This window comes from Colias eurytheme, chromosome 20 (genome assembly GCF_061535395.1).
Source record: "Colias eurytheme isolate Ceu_HAF_F1 chromosome 20, ilColEury1 Martin Lab GWU primary, whole genome shotgun sequence".
Taxonomy (NCBI): Eukaryota; Metazoa; Arthropoda; class Insecta; order Lepidoptera; family Pieridae; genus Colias; species Colias eurytheme.
In genome coordinates this window covers 7,237,632-7,253,763 of record NC_142999.1, presented here as the reverse complement: position 1 = coordinate 7,253,763, position 16,132 = coordinate 7,237,632, and the positions used below count along the sequence as shown (strand labels likewise).

Genomic DNA, 16,132 nt, shown 5'->3' with positions numbered 1-16,132 from the left:
CCTTCAAAACATTCTCGGCCTTGTTCAAATCATTTCTAATCAGACGGGAAGAAAAGTAAAGTGCTTTGCAGAGATGCTGTGCGACAAGTTTAAGGTGGCATCTATTTTAAATAATAAATATTGTAATTTGGTAATTAAGTGTCGAAATAAAATGTTGTTAAAAAAATAAATGTTTATTTGTTTTATTTGAAGCAATTTATTTTAAACTTTTACCAATTTTTTCCTGTGGGAATGAGTTATTTTCCCGCGGTAAATTGTAGCCTATATGTTATTCTGATGTTTAAACTATATAATTGTAAAGTTCCATAAAAACTCATTCAGTAGTTTTTACGTGAAAGAGTATCAAATGTCCATCCATACTAATATTATAAATGCGAAAGTAACTCTGTCTGTCTGTCTGTTACTCAATCACGCCTAAACTACTGAACCAATTTGCATGAAATTTGGTATGGAGATATTTTGATACCCGAGAAAGGACATAGGCTACCTTTTATTGCGAAATATGTACCACGGGTGAAGCCGGGGCGGACCTCTAGTTCTTATATATTTTTGCTTTTATAATATTAGTAGGATACGACTATTGATTTGTAAAAAGATCAACCAAGTGGAAGTCAGATTCGCGCACGAAGGGTTCCGTAGGTATAATTCTATGAATGAATCTATGAAAACAGGAAAAAATACGTACCTTTTTACGAAACCATAAAAACAACCTAAACCGAAATACCTAATAATATTTTTTATAAATACCACTACCATACAATGCAAGGCAGTCAATACGCATCGTAAATGAATAATTCCAAATTAAAAGAATCTTAAAATTTGGAATTACCTATCCATAATTCAAAATTAAACGAATCTTAAATTATCTTCAAGCAATTTTATATCTTAATTTTTTTATTTATCGATATTTTAGTATTCGATAAAGTGTCAAGCACTACCTTTTTAGAACAAAAAGTGGCTACATGTGGATTTGAATGCCAAGCAGATAATAGTGTGTTGTCTCTTTCTATCGCATTAATAAGGGTATTGAATAAAAGAGAGCCACTATATAAGAAACGTTCAATTAATTGTTACTTCTCCAGGCTAGTTAATTGCTCCAAGTAGTTAGCACTCAGGTTGTTTTTTTTTAATTTATTAAGGCATTGGAACTCTGGTCGGTCGGCAGCAAATGTTGCCAGACCAAGAAACTATGTTTCACAACAAAATTGATTTATATCTTTTTTAACCGACTTCAAAAAAAAGAGGAGGTTATCAATTCGGCCGGTATATTTTTTTGTATGTATGTACACCGATTACTCCAAGGGTTCTGAACCGATTTACGTGATTCTTTTTTTGTTTGATGCAGAATGTTGTCGATTTGGTCCCATAAAAATTTTATTCGGATAGGCCCAGTATGTAGTTTTTTATTTTAAAAATACTTAACTACGTTAAGAACAACCGACTTCAAAAACGGAAAAGCAAAAAATTAAAAGATTTGATATTATTAATTACTACATATTATTCAGATGTGCTATTTATTAAATAGGTTTGAAATCGGTGCCAAGCACTAATTATAGTCTAAGTGATAAGTTGAAAATGGCGAAAAATAGAGATAAGTCTCTTAAAAATACGTGCGATAGCTCATTTGATTCGGAATGACGTCTAGAAAAATGTATCGGAAATGTGTACCTATTAGCACACAAAAAATTGCAAAAGTTGTAAACAAATTAAGTTGCAAAAAAAAGGTATTTCGTTTTTTGTTAATAAATCCGAAATTATTAACATTTCAGAAATTTTGAAAAAAGATTCTTAAAGAGTAGGAAATTTCCAACGAAAAACTCCCGACTCCCAGAATTCTATCTCCATTATTTATAATTTTAATTTAACGCTGAAAATAGGCCTCCGCGCGGCATTTTTAGGTAGCGCGCTTTCAAAATTTCTGAAATGTTAATAATTTCGGAGTTATTAACAAAAAACGAAATACCTTTTTTTGCAACTTAATTTGTTTATAACTTTTGCAATTTTTTGTGTGCTAATACACATTTCCGATACATTTTTCTAGACGTCATTCCGAATCAAATGAGCTATCGCACGTATTTTTAAGAGACTTATCTCTATTTTTCGCCATTTTCAACTTATCACTTAGACTATAAGCACTTAGTATTAAGCCCGTGCACCGACATCAAACCTTTTTAGTTTTTTAGTAAATAGCACATCTAAATAATATGTAGTAATTAATAATATCAAATCTTTTTTATTTTTTGCTTTTCCGTTTTTGAAGTCGGTTGTTTTTAACGTAGTTATTTTTATTTTATTTTATTCTCGCTTTAAAAAAATTTGAGGCGCGAGGCCCCTTGTACCGCGAGGCCGTAGGCGGTGGCCCACGTCGCCCACGCCTTACGCCGCCTCTGACTACAATAACTGTATTACGAACTAACTAAAAGTACAGCAAGTAATTCAATGAGAATGATTTTTCCTCTTTTAATAGAGTATTATAATAATAGTAAAGTCATATATAAATAGTAAAGTCAAATATGGGGTAAAGGGCAGATGCATTTATCATAATATCTACATCTGTTTCACTGATCGATTTTATTGAGGGACAAGTAGGTAATAAGCCTTCTGTGACCTGCCAGAACGCAACAGTTTTTATTCGTCTCCAACGGGAATCAAACCCAGGACCCTTCGGTTCTACGCTCACGTTATAACCACTGTACTGAGGAGTATAGTAATATGTAGTAAGCAGTTTTAGTTACTGAAATCATTATGTATTTTAACTCAAAAATCCGTTTAAAGACATGAAGTGTTGTTTCTCAAAATAGTGTGTTTCCTCAACACTTGAAATGTTTTTTCTCATAATCAATGAAAGCTTTACGAGAACGAAATGTAAAAAAAATGTGACAAAGTTTTTTAAAAGTGAGTTTTTAATATTTATAATATTCTCGATATAGTAGAAAAACTTGTTGCCTGATTATAACTTGTACGGTAGCATAGTAACTATGTGTGTTATTACTTATTTCATATTATGTGCAACAACAAAATTAAACAACTTACATCTTAGAAACAGAATTTATGAAAATAGGAGTACAAAAAAAACACAACAAAAATTTAGTGCAACTTTCTTTATTCATCATAAATATACCTACATTTTCAAATCTTTACAATTCCGTTTGCTCTCAAAATAATTTCGTGGTAGGTAACATACATTGAATTCGGTTTGAGCAATCAAATTCCATATAAGTTTAAACATTTAAGGTACATAGACTGTTATACTATCGCGAGATCTATTGTAAATACATTGAAATGGCTTAGAACTAATCCAGACATTTATAATATGCACTAATGATAATTCCGAATGCTACTTGATGATATCTACACAACATGGGCACTATTGTTCACGATAGGTATAGATAGGTACGGGTATAGGTATAGGTACAGGTATAGGTACAGGTATTACAATTTTCACTAAGGAAAACCATTACATTAATTTACACGATACTTCGACAACAGCAATACGTTTTCAGACATTTAAAACCGCTTGATATGAATAGGTACATGTAAATGATTCTAAAACACCGTAAATATATCATTTGGCCTTAACCAATATCTATAATTTTAATACTGCACAATGTTAGGATAAAATTGTTTGATATTTAGACACTGATATAATCGACATTTAATGTCCTAACTTACGTTAATAATCTCGATCCTCTATCGCCCTCGGGGACAAACATTTTAAAATATATTAAAAAAGCTGGACAATTCGGTTTAACGTAATACAATTAGGCTCCTTATTTGTCGCACAACGTAGCAACGTAAATCGAAAACGGCCGAAGTTTTTCGGCGAAATTAGACCCTGTAGTGGGAAATATTCCTTCAGACCCTCCAAAGAAGAAGATGGTTGGTGGAATCCTCTCGACCGGCGTCTTCGGACATTGTGGAACTTCTGAAGTCTTCGTAACCGTCTCCTCCAGAAATTATCAAGGTTTCCGTATTATTCTTGGTGGTGTCAGCTTGTTTTTGTAGTTTTTCAGCGTTCGTGGAACGCCGACTTAGACCCTTGGTTTTCAAGGTCTGTGTCGGTTTCGTTGGCTTGTGTGGGACTGGGTTCTCCACGATGGTCAAGAATCGGACGTGCCCAGTATGTCCGTATGGGATGCCTGTGAAAAGTTTGGAATTGTTAACATCCATAAATATAACTAATATGAGTTTATTGAATGGTATTACGTAAAAAGTTTGGTGGATAAAAAAAATACGACACGAAGTAATAATAGCATATTTTTCTATACAACATATTTTACTAAGGTATAGAATAAAACAAAATTGACTTTTTGCTGCGTTGCACTATGTATTAGATCAAAATACCTACAATGTCAATTTTAAGTTTAATTTTCAATCAAAACTTAAATTAATTTTAATTCATTCATTCAATTTCAATGCACTTTACAATACATATTAAAATCGATCAAATACTTGTGTATAGTTGAATCGATTTATCGTATCGAGTACCGATTCGTAGGGTTAGGCCGACTGCTCACGTACCTGCCGCACGGGCAATATTGGAACAATCTCGGTTGTTCGGCGGTCGGAGCAATTTCAGTTCTTCTCTAAATTGTCCCTGCTTGCCTATACACATCACAATTAAGGAGCCAATTAAGGGTCCAATTTCAAAACTGCCCTACTACAGGTACATGAGTAGCCGGGTTTACATGACTAGTTACGTCACGATGCCAAATGTCAAAACGTAACGTGATGAATATTGTTACAAATCAGATGCACTACTTACCAGTAAGGTGTGGTGGTGCTCGGTTAGGAGCAGCCAATGGCGCGGTAAGTAAGACACCGGCACTTGTCCCCACCCATAGTGTATCACGATGTGCTAGTAGGGCGGTCACACGCAAGCACGCAGCTTTGTGCTGACGGATTATGTCGTCACACCCTGATACAAAAAAAAATTGGTTGTCTGTAAAGTCGGTTTACTGACGATAGTTGAACGTGACAACGTCCGATTATGCTTCTTTGTCGCTCGTTCCGCGCTCTCGCTTGCACTTCAAGCCTTACATGGAACGCCTCAGAGCGAGGTAACGCCGCATGAGTCATGTTTTTTCGTGCGTGCAGCCGGCTCTATCGAATTATAAGACGTTGTCACGTCAAAAAAAATCGTATGTACACAATGTAACTTTCTTAATTAAAAAAACCTTTATAATCCTGAAGGATGTATCATGTAGATTAAAAAATGGGTCCAAATACCAACAATTTATTATCAAACACGTAAAGAATCACGTCAATTGGTTAAAAATCAACCTCATTCATTTTTGGGATCATCGGTTGATAACTACTACAGCAAAATTAAATGATAAACACAAGATAACTACAACTGCGTTGCGTCGTATGCTCAGTGATTGCCTAGTTTGGATCCATTAATTATTTATCGTGTCGTAATATTTTTCTTTGTTTTTTTAAGCTATTGCATAGCTTCTATCGCGGGCCTTGAGCGCGGGGACCGAGTCGAGAAATTCCGTAACGAAAAAACCTCACGATCCCCACTCCGACGGGCACGGAGGTGTGGCTTGAAGGCATAGCATGCTATAGCTTTACCGCGGCAGTCCCCGAGTGCCACACGTCTTTTTTTTAGCCAAATTAATGTTTTCTCTCATATAAATTACCACTAGTAATAAGAAAAACTCACCATGCAGCATCTTAGTAACATGCGGCGTGATATTAAGCTCAGCTAGTAATTCCCGCGTATTGGCGTGATAACAACGCAAAGTGGCTGCGTTGTGTAGTGAGAGCCAGATCGCACCACCGGCTACTGCCATGTGGCTGATTGGTTTCGATTCGGAGCTTATTTGGAATGTTTCGTCCACCTGGTGAATATAATGAGTAAGTATCGAGATTTGTTTTGACACGTGAAAATAATACTATAAATGTGTATCGAGCTTTTCTGTAATGCTACACTTAATTTTAAGTACAGCTGCATTTTAACTAACGAAAAAATTGTGTTTTCATTTTATTATACTACTTTTTGAATACTACACTTGGTAGTTTTAAAGAATAACTGGATAAATATGCACCTGTAAATTCTCACAATAATTTTAATTTTTAACAAGCGTTCGATTCCACTACTTGGCCTAATTATAAGTATAAGTAAATTCTAATTTAAGAGTAAATTTAAAAGTTCCTTTGAATAAACGCAAATGTAAAACTAAATAAGTATCAATACAACTGTAAATGCAAGTGTAAGCATAAGTGTAAATTTAAGTGTACTTACATTTTTATGTAAGCGTTAAGTGTAAGTGTCAGTGTAAAGTGTTAGTGTCACTATAAGTGTAAGTGTTAAGTGTTAGTGTAAATGTAAAGTGTTAATGTAAGTGTCAATATCAGTGTCAATTTAAGTGTCCATATACCTGCAAAGTGTGCGGGTTAATAATCTTGATAGCCGCGTGTGTAGCGCACCACAACCGGCCTTCAGAGAGCAACATGGCGCTGACCGGCGTGTTGCCCGACCCCACCGGGATGCTGCAGCGTTCTGCCCACGAACCTTCTGGAAGATTGGTTTATTAGGTCTAATCGAGGTTTTTGGTGAATCTTTAGCGATATTTATTTATTTATTACATTTAATTCAGGTCACAATAAATTGTACAGACCCATAGAATAATATGGTAAATGTATACTACTAATATTATAAATGCAAAAGTTTGTGAAGATGGATGCATGTGTATGTATGTTTGTTACTCTTTCACGCAAATACTACTGAACCAATTACAATGAAATTTAGCACACATATAGGGGGTAAATTGGATTAACACATAGGTTTATCCCGGAAATTCCAAGGGAACGGGAACTATGCGGAAATATGTACAGTAATAATATGGTTTTGCATTGCTTGATTTTATAGTAAGGTAATATGCAAACGAAGCATTACCAATTAATATTAATTTGTCAACAGGCACCATTTTTGTTTGTCGACCGCTATTAAGATTTTTTTAAAGTGAATTATATCAGTGTTAACATTATATAATGCTTAAAATTAAAGATTAATTACTCACCAATATCTCTACAATACACTACGAGATCACCGTTGCCGAGCGCTACAAACACTTTGCCCTCCACAAATCTGCAAAAACATATGTATCTCAGTTAAAATATCAACATTTAGTCTGATAAACAACTTACCATGAAAGCTTGAGATATAAATCTATACTAATATTATAAAGCTGAAGAGTTTGTTTGTTTATTTGAACGCACTAATCTACTGGCCCGAATTGAAAAATTATTTCGGTTTTAGATAGTCCATTTATCCAGGAAGGCTATAGGCTATATATCATCTCGCTAAGACTAACAGGAGCGGAGTACTGCGGGTAAAACCGCAGAGCACAGCTAGTTATAGCTTATAGCTAGTTATAGTACTTTTTGCCAATTTATTTTTACTTTACTTTTTTAAAATGTTTGTCAATACTTACACAATGGAATAAACACCGGAATTGTGCTGCAGCTTCACTTTATTCTTCTTAATCCGGATATTATCCAAACAATTGTACACATGTATGCAGCCATCTTCAGTACCAAGCCACATGGTCGGTTGGTTCGCTGTAGTACCGCTATCCTCTGAAGATTGCCGGCTTGCTGGCGATGATAGAGTACCTATGTGTGATATATCTGTTTATTTTTGTTATAAATAGTTTTTTAGTTATAATAGGTGCAAAGTGGTATCATAGAGAACGCTGTAAAATGTGATTTTTTAGACTACGTTAAAAAAATGGGCAAATATTTGTTCCACACTGAATATATGAATTACCAGCTTTCCGCCCGCGGCTTCGCCCGCGTTTTCAAAGAAAAACCCGCATAGTTCCCGTTCCCGTAGGATTTCCGGGATAAAACCTATCCTATGTGTTAATCCAAGTTACCCTCTATATGTGTGCTAAATTTCTTTGTAATCGGTTCAGTAGTATTTGCGTGAGAGAGTAGCGACCATCAAAAACATCCATACAAACTTTCGCCATTATAATAGTGACAGGATTAAGCATGTTACGACTTTCTTAAAGCACTTTAGTGACTATGACAGGTCATAAAATTTCTAAATAATTTTTAGTACCTACATGATTATTTTGACGTGTCTGTTTGTTATTTTATGTAACAAGTAAAACCGTGATGTCTGCTCCATTCTCCAATTAAACACTTTACGTTATAAGTTTCTTTAGAAGTTCTTAACTACTTAAAGGTGTAAATATGTTGTCTAAATATATTACTGTACTATTTATATCTTATTAAGTACTACAGGTTTGGATTAAAAAGTTGTTAAAGCATGCAAGAAATATAATAAAGGTATAAAATATTAAATTAATATGTTATAAAGGTTCATACCAGCAATGATGCGTCCGTGTACTGAGAGACATAAGGTAGGGGAAGGTTAAGAAAGTGCACATTATTAGTTAGTGGAAAAAGAAACAACTACTTGTATAAAAACATTGAAACTAAATAAAATAACTGTTAAAAGGTTCGTTTTCTATAAACAGTAAAACAATATTTAAGAATTTTTCAAATGAACATTTTTTTATACAAAATAAAAACTCTAATTAAGCTAAAATGTTAATAACTATTGTACTGGAAGAGGGAAGAGTTATAATTATTTTAAAAGTTAAATAGGCAAATTAAAATGTATTAGCTTTAAAACCACTCGAGAGTTCACTATTTAAAAGAGGGTACTTCTAACACAATTACCAAATCCCACCGCTAGATGGCGCTAAAACAAATTTAGAACAGCGTCATCTATACTTACCGGTGGTAATTCCCATGGCCTGTTTGTCAACAGCGGGGTTCGAATTGGACTTCATCACGGGGTTTATTTGTATGTTCTGTCCTGTGTGTGGAGTGCTCAGGCTCTTGCTATGGTTGGGGGTCAGGGTTCGATTCACGTTGTATGTAAGACGCAAGCTGCCGGATTCTTGGCTTCTCTCGGATTGAGCGTCTTGGTTCTCGCTGGAGGAGCCGTCGTCTTCGTCGTCGCTTGATGATGAACTGGAATGTTTTAATGCAAAATGTGTTATTTTTTATGATTATTTAATTATTAAGCTATTGCATAATTATCTTCTATCGCGGGCCTTGAGCGTGGGGACCGAATCGAGAAATTCCGTAACGTAAACACCTCACGCTCCCCACTCCGACGGGCGCGGAGGTGTGGCTTGAAGGCATAGCATGCAATAGCTTTACCGCGGCAGTCCCCGAGCGCCACACGTCTTTTTTTGTCTAGCCTCGTATTCGTAGTAAATTTTTGTTAAAAAAAACACTTGAATTATGCATCTAGAAAGTTCGTTTAACAGTTAACTGCAGTTAGCTGCCCGGGCCAATACTTTTCAACGTACGTTTTCAATTTTGCAACATGCACGAATACGCTTATTACCAGTAACAACGGGGCTTTACAAGTCGATACTGAGTTCGCAGCAACACACATAAGTGTCATTACTATCACTATTGTTTATCAAAGTTATTTTCTTCAAGTCGCCAATATTTTTTAAATTATTTAAAAAATATAATATTTTATCACATACCTATCAAGTCGTATATTCTTGCAGCTCTCATCCGTGTCAGAAATGCTGATGCCTGGCTTATTTGCTGCAGTGATCAACGAACTTGTCCTGTAAGAAAAAAAAATCATTAAAAAAATAATAAAGAATAAAATAACATAAACAATGCACTAACTAGACTTTTTGTGCATGAAAAATATATTTATTTTTTTTGTAAATAACTTCCTTCCTGCGCGCGATACAAACATTACGTGAGTTGCATGCACACTTGGCCGACATAGCCGTTGACATAGCAATTACATAACTTGCTTTATTTATCTCTACTGTACTTTACTTTTTATAATAATACTAGCGGTCCGCCCCGACTTCGCCCGTGATACCTACATGTTTAAACTATCCTATCTCTCAAGTTGGATCGAACTGCACATGTTGTGCGAATTTTATTATAATCGGTTAAGTGGTTTAGGAGTCCATTGAGGACAAACATTGTGGCACGAGATTTATATATACATACTAGATTTCCGCCCGCGGCTTCGCCCGCGTTTTCAAAGGAAAACCCGCATAGTTCCCGTTCCCGGGATAAAACCTATCCTATGTGTTAATCCAAGTTACCCTCTATATGTGTGCTAAATTTCATTGTAATCGGTTCAGTAGTTTTTACGTGAAAGCGTAACAAACATCAATACATCCATACATCCATACTTACAAACTTTCGCCTTTATAATAGTATTAAGAAAGATTAAGATATACTTACGTATCAATAGTAGCAGGTGCGGGTGGAACACAAGCGACGCACAAAATGCGCGCATTACAGACGCCATTGCATGACGTCACTTGCGGCTTCGGGCTCAGAGTTAGCACGCACACTTGGCCAACGTAACCGTCGCTGTTGCATACCTGGAATATAACTCTTATTTATGTGTGCATAGAGTTTGTTTTGTACTAGCATATAGCCAACACAGTCTTTTATATAACGCCGCGTTTTTATTAAAAAGAAACATGTTATCCATGTTAAACATGTTGTAGATGGGATATACAACAAAATATTACATAAGCTATAAAGCTTATTCAGCCATTTATGAATGAATAAACCATAGTACAATAAATACAACTACTTGTTTAATTTCGCCTTGTTTTCCTTCTTAGGTATCATTTCATGTATAACATTCATGTAATGTAGAAATAAGTGATGCTTAATGCTTATATCGTATTTATCTACTTGAATCAAGCCATTCCTTTCATATCTATACTGAACATTATAAAGCTGAAGAGTTTGTTTGTTTGAACGCGCTAATCTCAGGAACTACTGGTCCGATTTGAAAAATTATTTCAGTGTTAGATAGCCCATTCATCGAGGAAGGCTATAGCCTATATATCACCACGCTAAGACCAACAGGAGCGGAGCAATGCGGAGCACCTAGCATTAAAAATACTTGACTAAATCACAATTATCTATTTACCATATAACAAATTACTCATATTACCCAAATTAAACACATATTTACCCAAACATCGGGACTCTGTCCTTTCGGCGGCAGTGTGGGCGCCGCACACGTGAATTGCATTATCTATTTACCATATAACAAATTACTCATATTACCCAAATTAAACACATATTTACCCAAACATCGGGACTCTGTCCTTTCGGCGGCAGTGTGGGCGCCGCACACGTGAATTGCATTATCTATTTACCATATAACAAATTACTCATATTACCCAAATTAAACACATATTTACCCAAACATCGGGACTCTGTCCTTTCGGCGGCAGTGTGGGCGCCGCACACGTGAATTGCATTATCTATTTACCATATAACAAATTACTCATATTACCCAAATTAAACACATATTTACCCAAACATCGGGACTCTGTCCTTTCGGCGGCAGTGTGGGCGCCGCACACGTGAACTGCAGTCCCGCACGCGTTTTGCGTATCGGCACTGGGGATAGGAACTCGGGAGCTGGCCTTTCTTGACCATATACACCTGGAAATATCCATAAATAGTCATTGAGATATACATATGGAGACGACACCGCCTACATCACTTATGTTCCGCTCAACATAAGCTCATGGCTTAACTGCACGCTCATTTTTTATTTGTTTTAAAGTGAAACGCATCAAATATGCCTTCGTGTGTGTTACGATATTGCACAAATAATACGGAAAAGTGACTAACATAACTTTTCATCGGTAAGTACCTAACTAGATAATAATTTTTAAAACTTAGTTAGAGCGAAAAATTGGCGCACAGATTTGTTCGTGGTGTCTCCTCCATATGTAGTAATATTATTTCAATGTAAATAGTGTATTATTTATGTCATCCTGCTGCTGCCTTTCGATATTTATGAGAGCATTGAACAACAGGAAATGACTTAAGTTCAACAAATAATAATTAGATTTAATATCAAATATGTATTTTTAATAAGGCCATGTATGATGAAAAACAATATGATATAAAGAGCATGCTTGGTAATATGTGGTTATACTTTTTTTCACTAGGGAAGTAACTACCAACGAAGAAAAAATAACAAGCACCACATTAACATTTTAATTATTATTATATTATGTTACAACAGATTATTATTGATTTGAATTTGAATTATAAAAAAATCTTACTTAGTTTTTGTTTGGTCTCGTTGATAAGTTCCTCCCAATTGCTCCTTTTCTCGGTCTTAGGAAAGATGATGGTCAGATTTTCTGAACCACTGCTGTAACATAGAAAGGCATGTTAAAGTAATAAGGATATAAATATAATAATAATAGGGTCTAATCGAAATATGTTTTAAGCATTTTTTATGCATAATCGTACACAAAAACACACGATCCTGATTCCCAAAATACATAACGCTTTTCTCTTTTAGCTAAGCTGGTAAGTATTAACTTCCATAATATAGCACAGTTGTGTATTGCCTCTCAGATAACTATAAAAGCACATTACACATACTTACTCATACACTTAAAACACACTACACCCCTTTTATTAAAGTCGGTTAGTTTGTCAGTAAAGTAGTTTAGGGTAAACTTACGAAGTATTTACTCTGACCTAATACAAATAATCCTGACACATTAAAAACACTTTCCTTATTTCAGCAAAGTTGGTTAACATAAACTTACGACGTATTAACACTGATCTCCATATAACACAGCTGTGTATCACTACTGTCCCTCTCTGAGAGCTGTCTCAGCACATTACACAGCATTCATTCTACACTTTGTTAAGGGGTGGGGGGAAGGGGGATGATTTGCTTGTACAAATTTCTTTATTTTTAATCAACTTACGAAGTATTAACACTGATCTCCATATAACACAGCTGTGTATCACTGCTGTGTCTCTCAGAGAGCTGTCTCAGCACATTACACAGCATCTCCCGCACGATCTCCTCGAGCGGTCCGTGCGCTGCGTGCAGACGCGCCACGTGTTCCGATATTTGTGTCAGCGTGTTCGCGTCCTCTGAGAGGGTCTCGACTTCGTGCATGATGCGACGCAGGTTTTCGTCTTTGGCTGAAAGGATTAAATAAAAATAGTTATTACGTTTCGTTTCAAAAGTGAAACTTCTTTGGCAAGATTCAAAGATACCAAAATCATCGCCTTACTCCATAACGTGTTGCCATGACGCAGTGGCGTGCATTCCATAAAGACATAAAGACACTGCCTACCCTACCATTTATCAAACTCTGATCAATATTTAATATCCATAAATGAAATTCACAACGTCATTATAATTTATTAATTACGCCATGTAGTAATGAAACAAAATATTTCAAATATATTTCAGATCCATCTATCGGTATTTTGGTGGCATTATTATCTAATTTCTATATGTACACAATACACATGCGCTGCACTAGCGCCGCCACAGGACTCAGTACGTCACGGGACGGCAAAGACACAAACTATCCGTGTCTAAGTTTTTATAGGTGTGCTCTGCGTGTCTACGCATATTTTATATGTGTGGGTGCCTATAAACACGGCACACTGATGTTTAAAAACAACGCACACCAACATGCAAGGTAGGCAGTGTCTTTTTACGAAGATATACGAATTAGGTACGAACCGAATTCGGAACCACATCGAAATTCGAAACTGAAGTTGACTATAAAAATAAAAAAAAAATAAAATAAAATAAAGTAAATAAAAATAAAATAAAATGCGACTATGCGACCAATTTAAGGAGTGTGATAATTTATACATTTTTGTAGCGGTAAAGACCATCCGCAAATAGTATCATTATTCGTTTGTTTTGTTTTGGAATTATTAATTATAAATTTATAACAAACGATATTTAATATTTTACTTTGAGGTTAAATTTGTTTTTTGAGAAAATTAATAATGTTATCTACGATAATTTGCAAGTGAAGTGTTTTGAGAGTACCTAACTAAATAGATTATGTATATCATGAGTGTATTTTGTAAGATAATAAGTAGTGATGCAACGAATACGAATACGAATATTCGTATTCGCCGAATACTAGACATTTACCGAATATTCGTATTCGGCGAATATACGAATATTTAAAAACGAATATTTTTGTACATGAAAAATCGCGCGTTAAAATATGACGTGTGCAGAGACTGCTGATCCACTGGCCTTTTGGCGAGAAGATGTCAATTTTCAAAGTCAGAAAAAACTCGCCCAAAAATATTTTTCACTGAAGCCATGTACAGTCGCTTCGGAAAGACTTTTTTCAACGGCTGGAAACATCCATACTGAAAAAGAAAATCGCCTACAACCGGAAAATCTACGAATTTTATGTTTTTTAAATAAAAATTTGCCTATTGTAAATTTTAATTATTAGAAGAGAGAATTTTAATCATTCATTAAATAAATAAGTCTTTTATTACCAAGGCGAGATATTCGTATTCGTATTCGCCGAATAGTAGGTTTGATATTCGTATTCGTATTCGTATTCGTAAAAGTAGTATTCGTTGCATCACTAATAATAAGGTATAATTTAACGAAAAATTCTTATTTTTGTTTTATGAATAAACTTTTATCAAACAGAGACTTGTGATAGGAAAAAGGCCGATTTATACCGGAATTTGTAATACACAACGGTAAAGTTAATCAATAATCATTCATTTCATAATATAGAACACTAGTTAGGTATCACTGGAATATGAAATAAACATTGCAGTATTAGTTTTTATGACTTAATATCATTACAATATTTCTGCCTACCCTGTCGAAAAGCTCTGTGCACGCCCCTGCCATGACGCAACCTTAAAATTTTACTCTCAACGCGTCTTAAAGAGTTTCAGTTCAAAAATAATTAGGTATAAGCTACCGAATATAACATTCAAAGTGGGTGAATTATTATTCAAATACATTACATAGGAAACACGGATTGGATAAAATGTATGGCAATGATATTAACTAGTTTATCATACTTAAATAAAAGGTAATCATATTTTGATATTGCAGTGTTACCATATATAAATCTATCATCATATTATTTACAAACTCACCAGTCTTTGCTTTAACACATGAATACTCAATTAATATTAAATCAATTCCAATTGTTATTCATAGAAAAGCTTACTTACATTTAACAATTTCGAGATCAGCCAAATTAATTCTCATCAGAAGCTTGTATTTGTTGCCTTCCATCTGGCTCGCTATGCTACTTTGGTATGTTCTGAAAGCAAAAATAAATATTTATTTTTTAATCTATGATCAATCTATTACAAAAAAATTAATTTATTGTTTAATTTCTCTCTTTCTTTCTTAATTAATAAAGCCATCGACGACAATTTCCACGTAAATAATCGACCATGTTATATCACTTATGTATGTTAAAAAATTATCACAGACTTACGGAATGGGTTTCTTTATAGTCCCCGTGCGGCGTTTAACACTGGTAATCAGTAGTGTATCACTAAACAGGAACAGTGCACGATCTTTTATCGTGCCCTGCGCTGACGGCATCGTCACGGTCTCGTGTCGTATAAACGTCCTCTCTGACGTCACAAAGTTGGATAGCCCTTCGATCATTTGTTCCAGATCTCGTAGGGTTTGCTGCTGCATTTCTAGTTCTAAACTCTCTCGTTCCGTGCAATTGATTAGTTCGAGGAGATTGTGGATCTCCTTTTGAGCGTCGAGGAGGAGTTTGTGGTCGGGGTGTGACTGATCTGAAAGCGGTTTAAATGATAAGTTATGCAGCAATAAGACTTTTAATACATCATTGTCATTGTATTCGTCCAAATATCAAATGCATCATCATCATAACCGTGGTAAATAAAGTAATAGAAAGAATAAACCTGATGATAAGTTTCTTTATTTTCTGTATTGGCAGTGCCCAATGGTACGTATAATTTTATCACATTAAGGGCCGATTTTTCAATGCTGGGATAAAACTTATTCGTCGAATAATGTATAAAACTACCATTTTAAAAACGTAGGTATTCTAATTGCCCGTATGTGGCAGTTTACGTGACATTTTAATATTATCGTGTAATACTTTAGGGCGCGGGCACACGATGCGTTGCGGCGCCGCACCGCAAAGATTTCACCGTGTCAGTGGGCACACGAGCGGTGCGGCGCCGTAACGTTGTTATGTCGCAGCGGCGTCGTAGCAGCGTTGCACAGCGTGTCCTTCCTTGTGATGCAAAACAACTGAGCGGTGCCGCT

The 16,132-nt window shown here is 35.3% G+C and overlaps 1 protein-coding gene across 5 annotated transcripts in view; it reads right to left on the bottom strand.

Annotated features, from left to right (window-relative positions):
- Positions 1-3,086: 3,086 nt before the first annotated feature.
- The window catches only part of LOC149899763 (rho guanine nucleotide exchange factor 17), a 113,834-nt gene continuing 100,788 nt past the window's right edge, over positions 3,087-16,132 (bottom strand). For 2 of the 5 annotated variants that reach the window (XM_090113490.1, XM_090113486.1), the window contains exons 7-20: positions 15,321-15,633; positions 15,049-15,140; positions 12,783-13,005; positions 12,120-12,211; positions 11,357-11,487; positions 10,258-10,400; positions 9,528-9,614; positions 8,759-8,997; positions 7,443-7,623; positions 7,029-7,096; positions 6,387-6,523; positions 5,669-5,846; positions 4,766-4,918; positions 3,087-4,139 (exon numbers count right to left, since the gene is read on the bottom strand). In XM_090113490.1, the coding sequence (XP_089969616.1) occupies positions 3,856-4,139; positions 4,766-4,918; positions 5,669-5,846; positions 6,387-6,523; positions 7,029-7,096; positions 7,443-7,623; positions 8,759-8,997; positions 9,528-9,614; positions 10,258-10,400; positions 11,357-11,487; positions 12,120-12,211; positions 12,783-13,005; positions 15,049-15,140; positions 15,321-15,633 (2,321 nt within the window). In that variant the 3' untranslated portion in view covers positions 3,087-3,855. The remainder of the gene's footprint in view (positions 4,140-4,765; positions 4,919-5,668; positions 5,847-6,386; positions 6,524-7,028; positions 7,097-7,442; positions 7,624-8,758; positions 8,998-9,527; positions 9,615-10,257; positions 10,401-11,356; positions 11,488-12,119; positions 12,212-12,782; positions 13,006-15,048; positions 15,141-15,320; positions 15,634-16,132) is intronic. The other 3 variants (XM_090113489.1, XM_090113488.1, XM_090113487.1) reach the window with 3 other exon arrangements.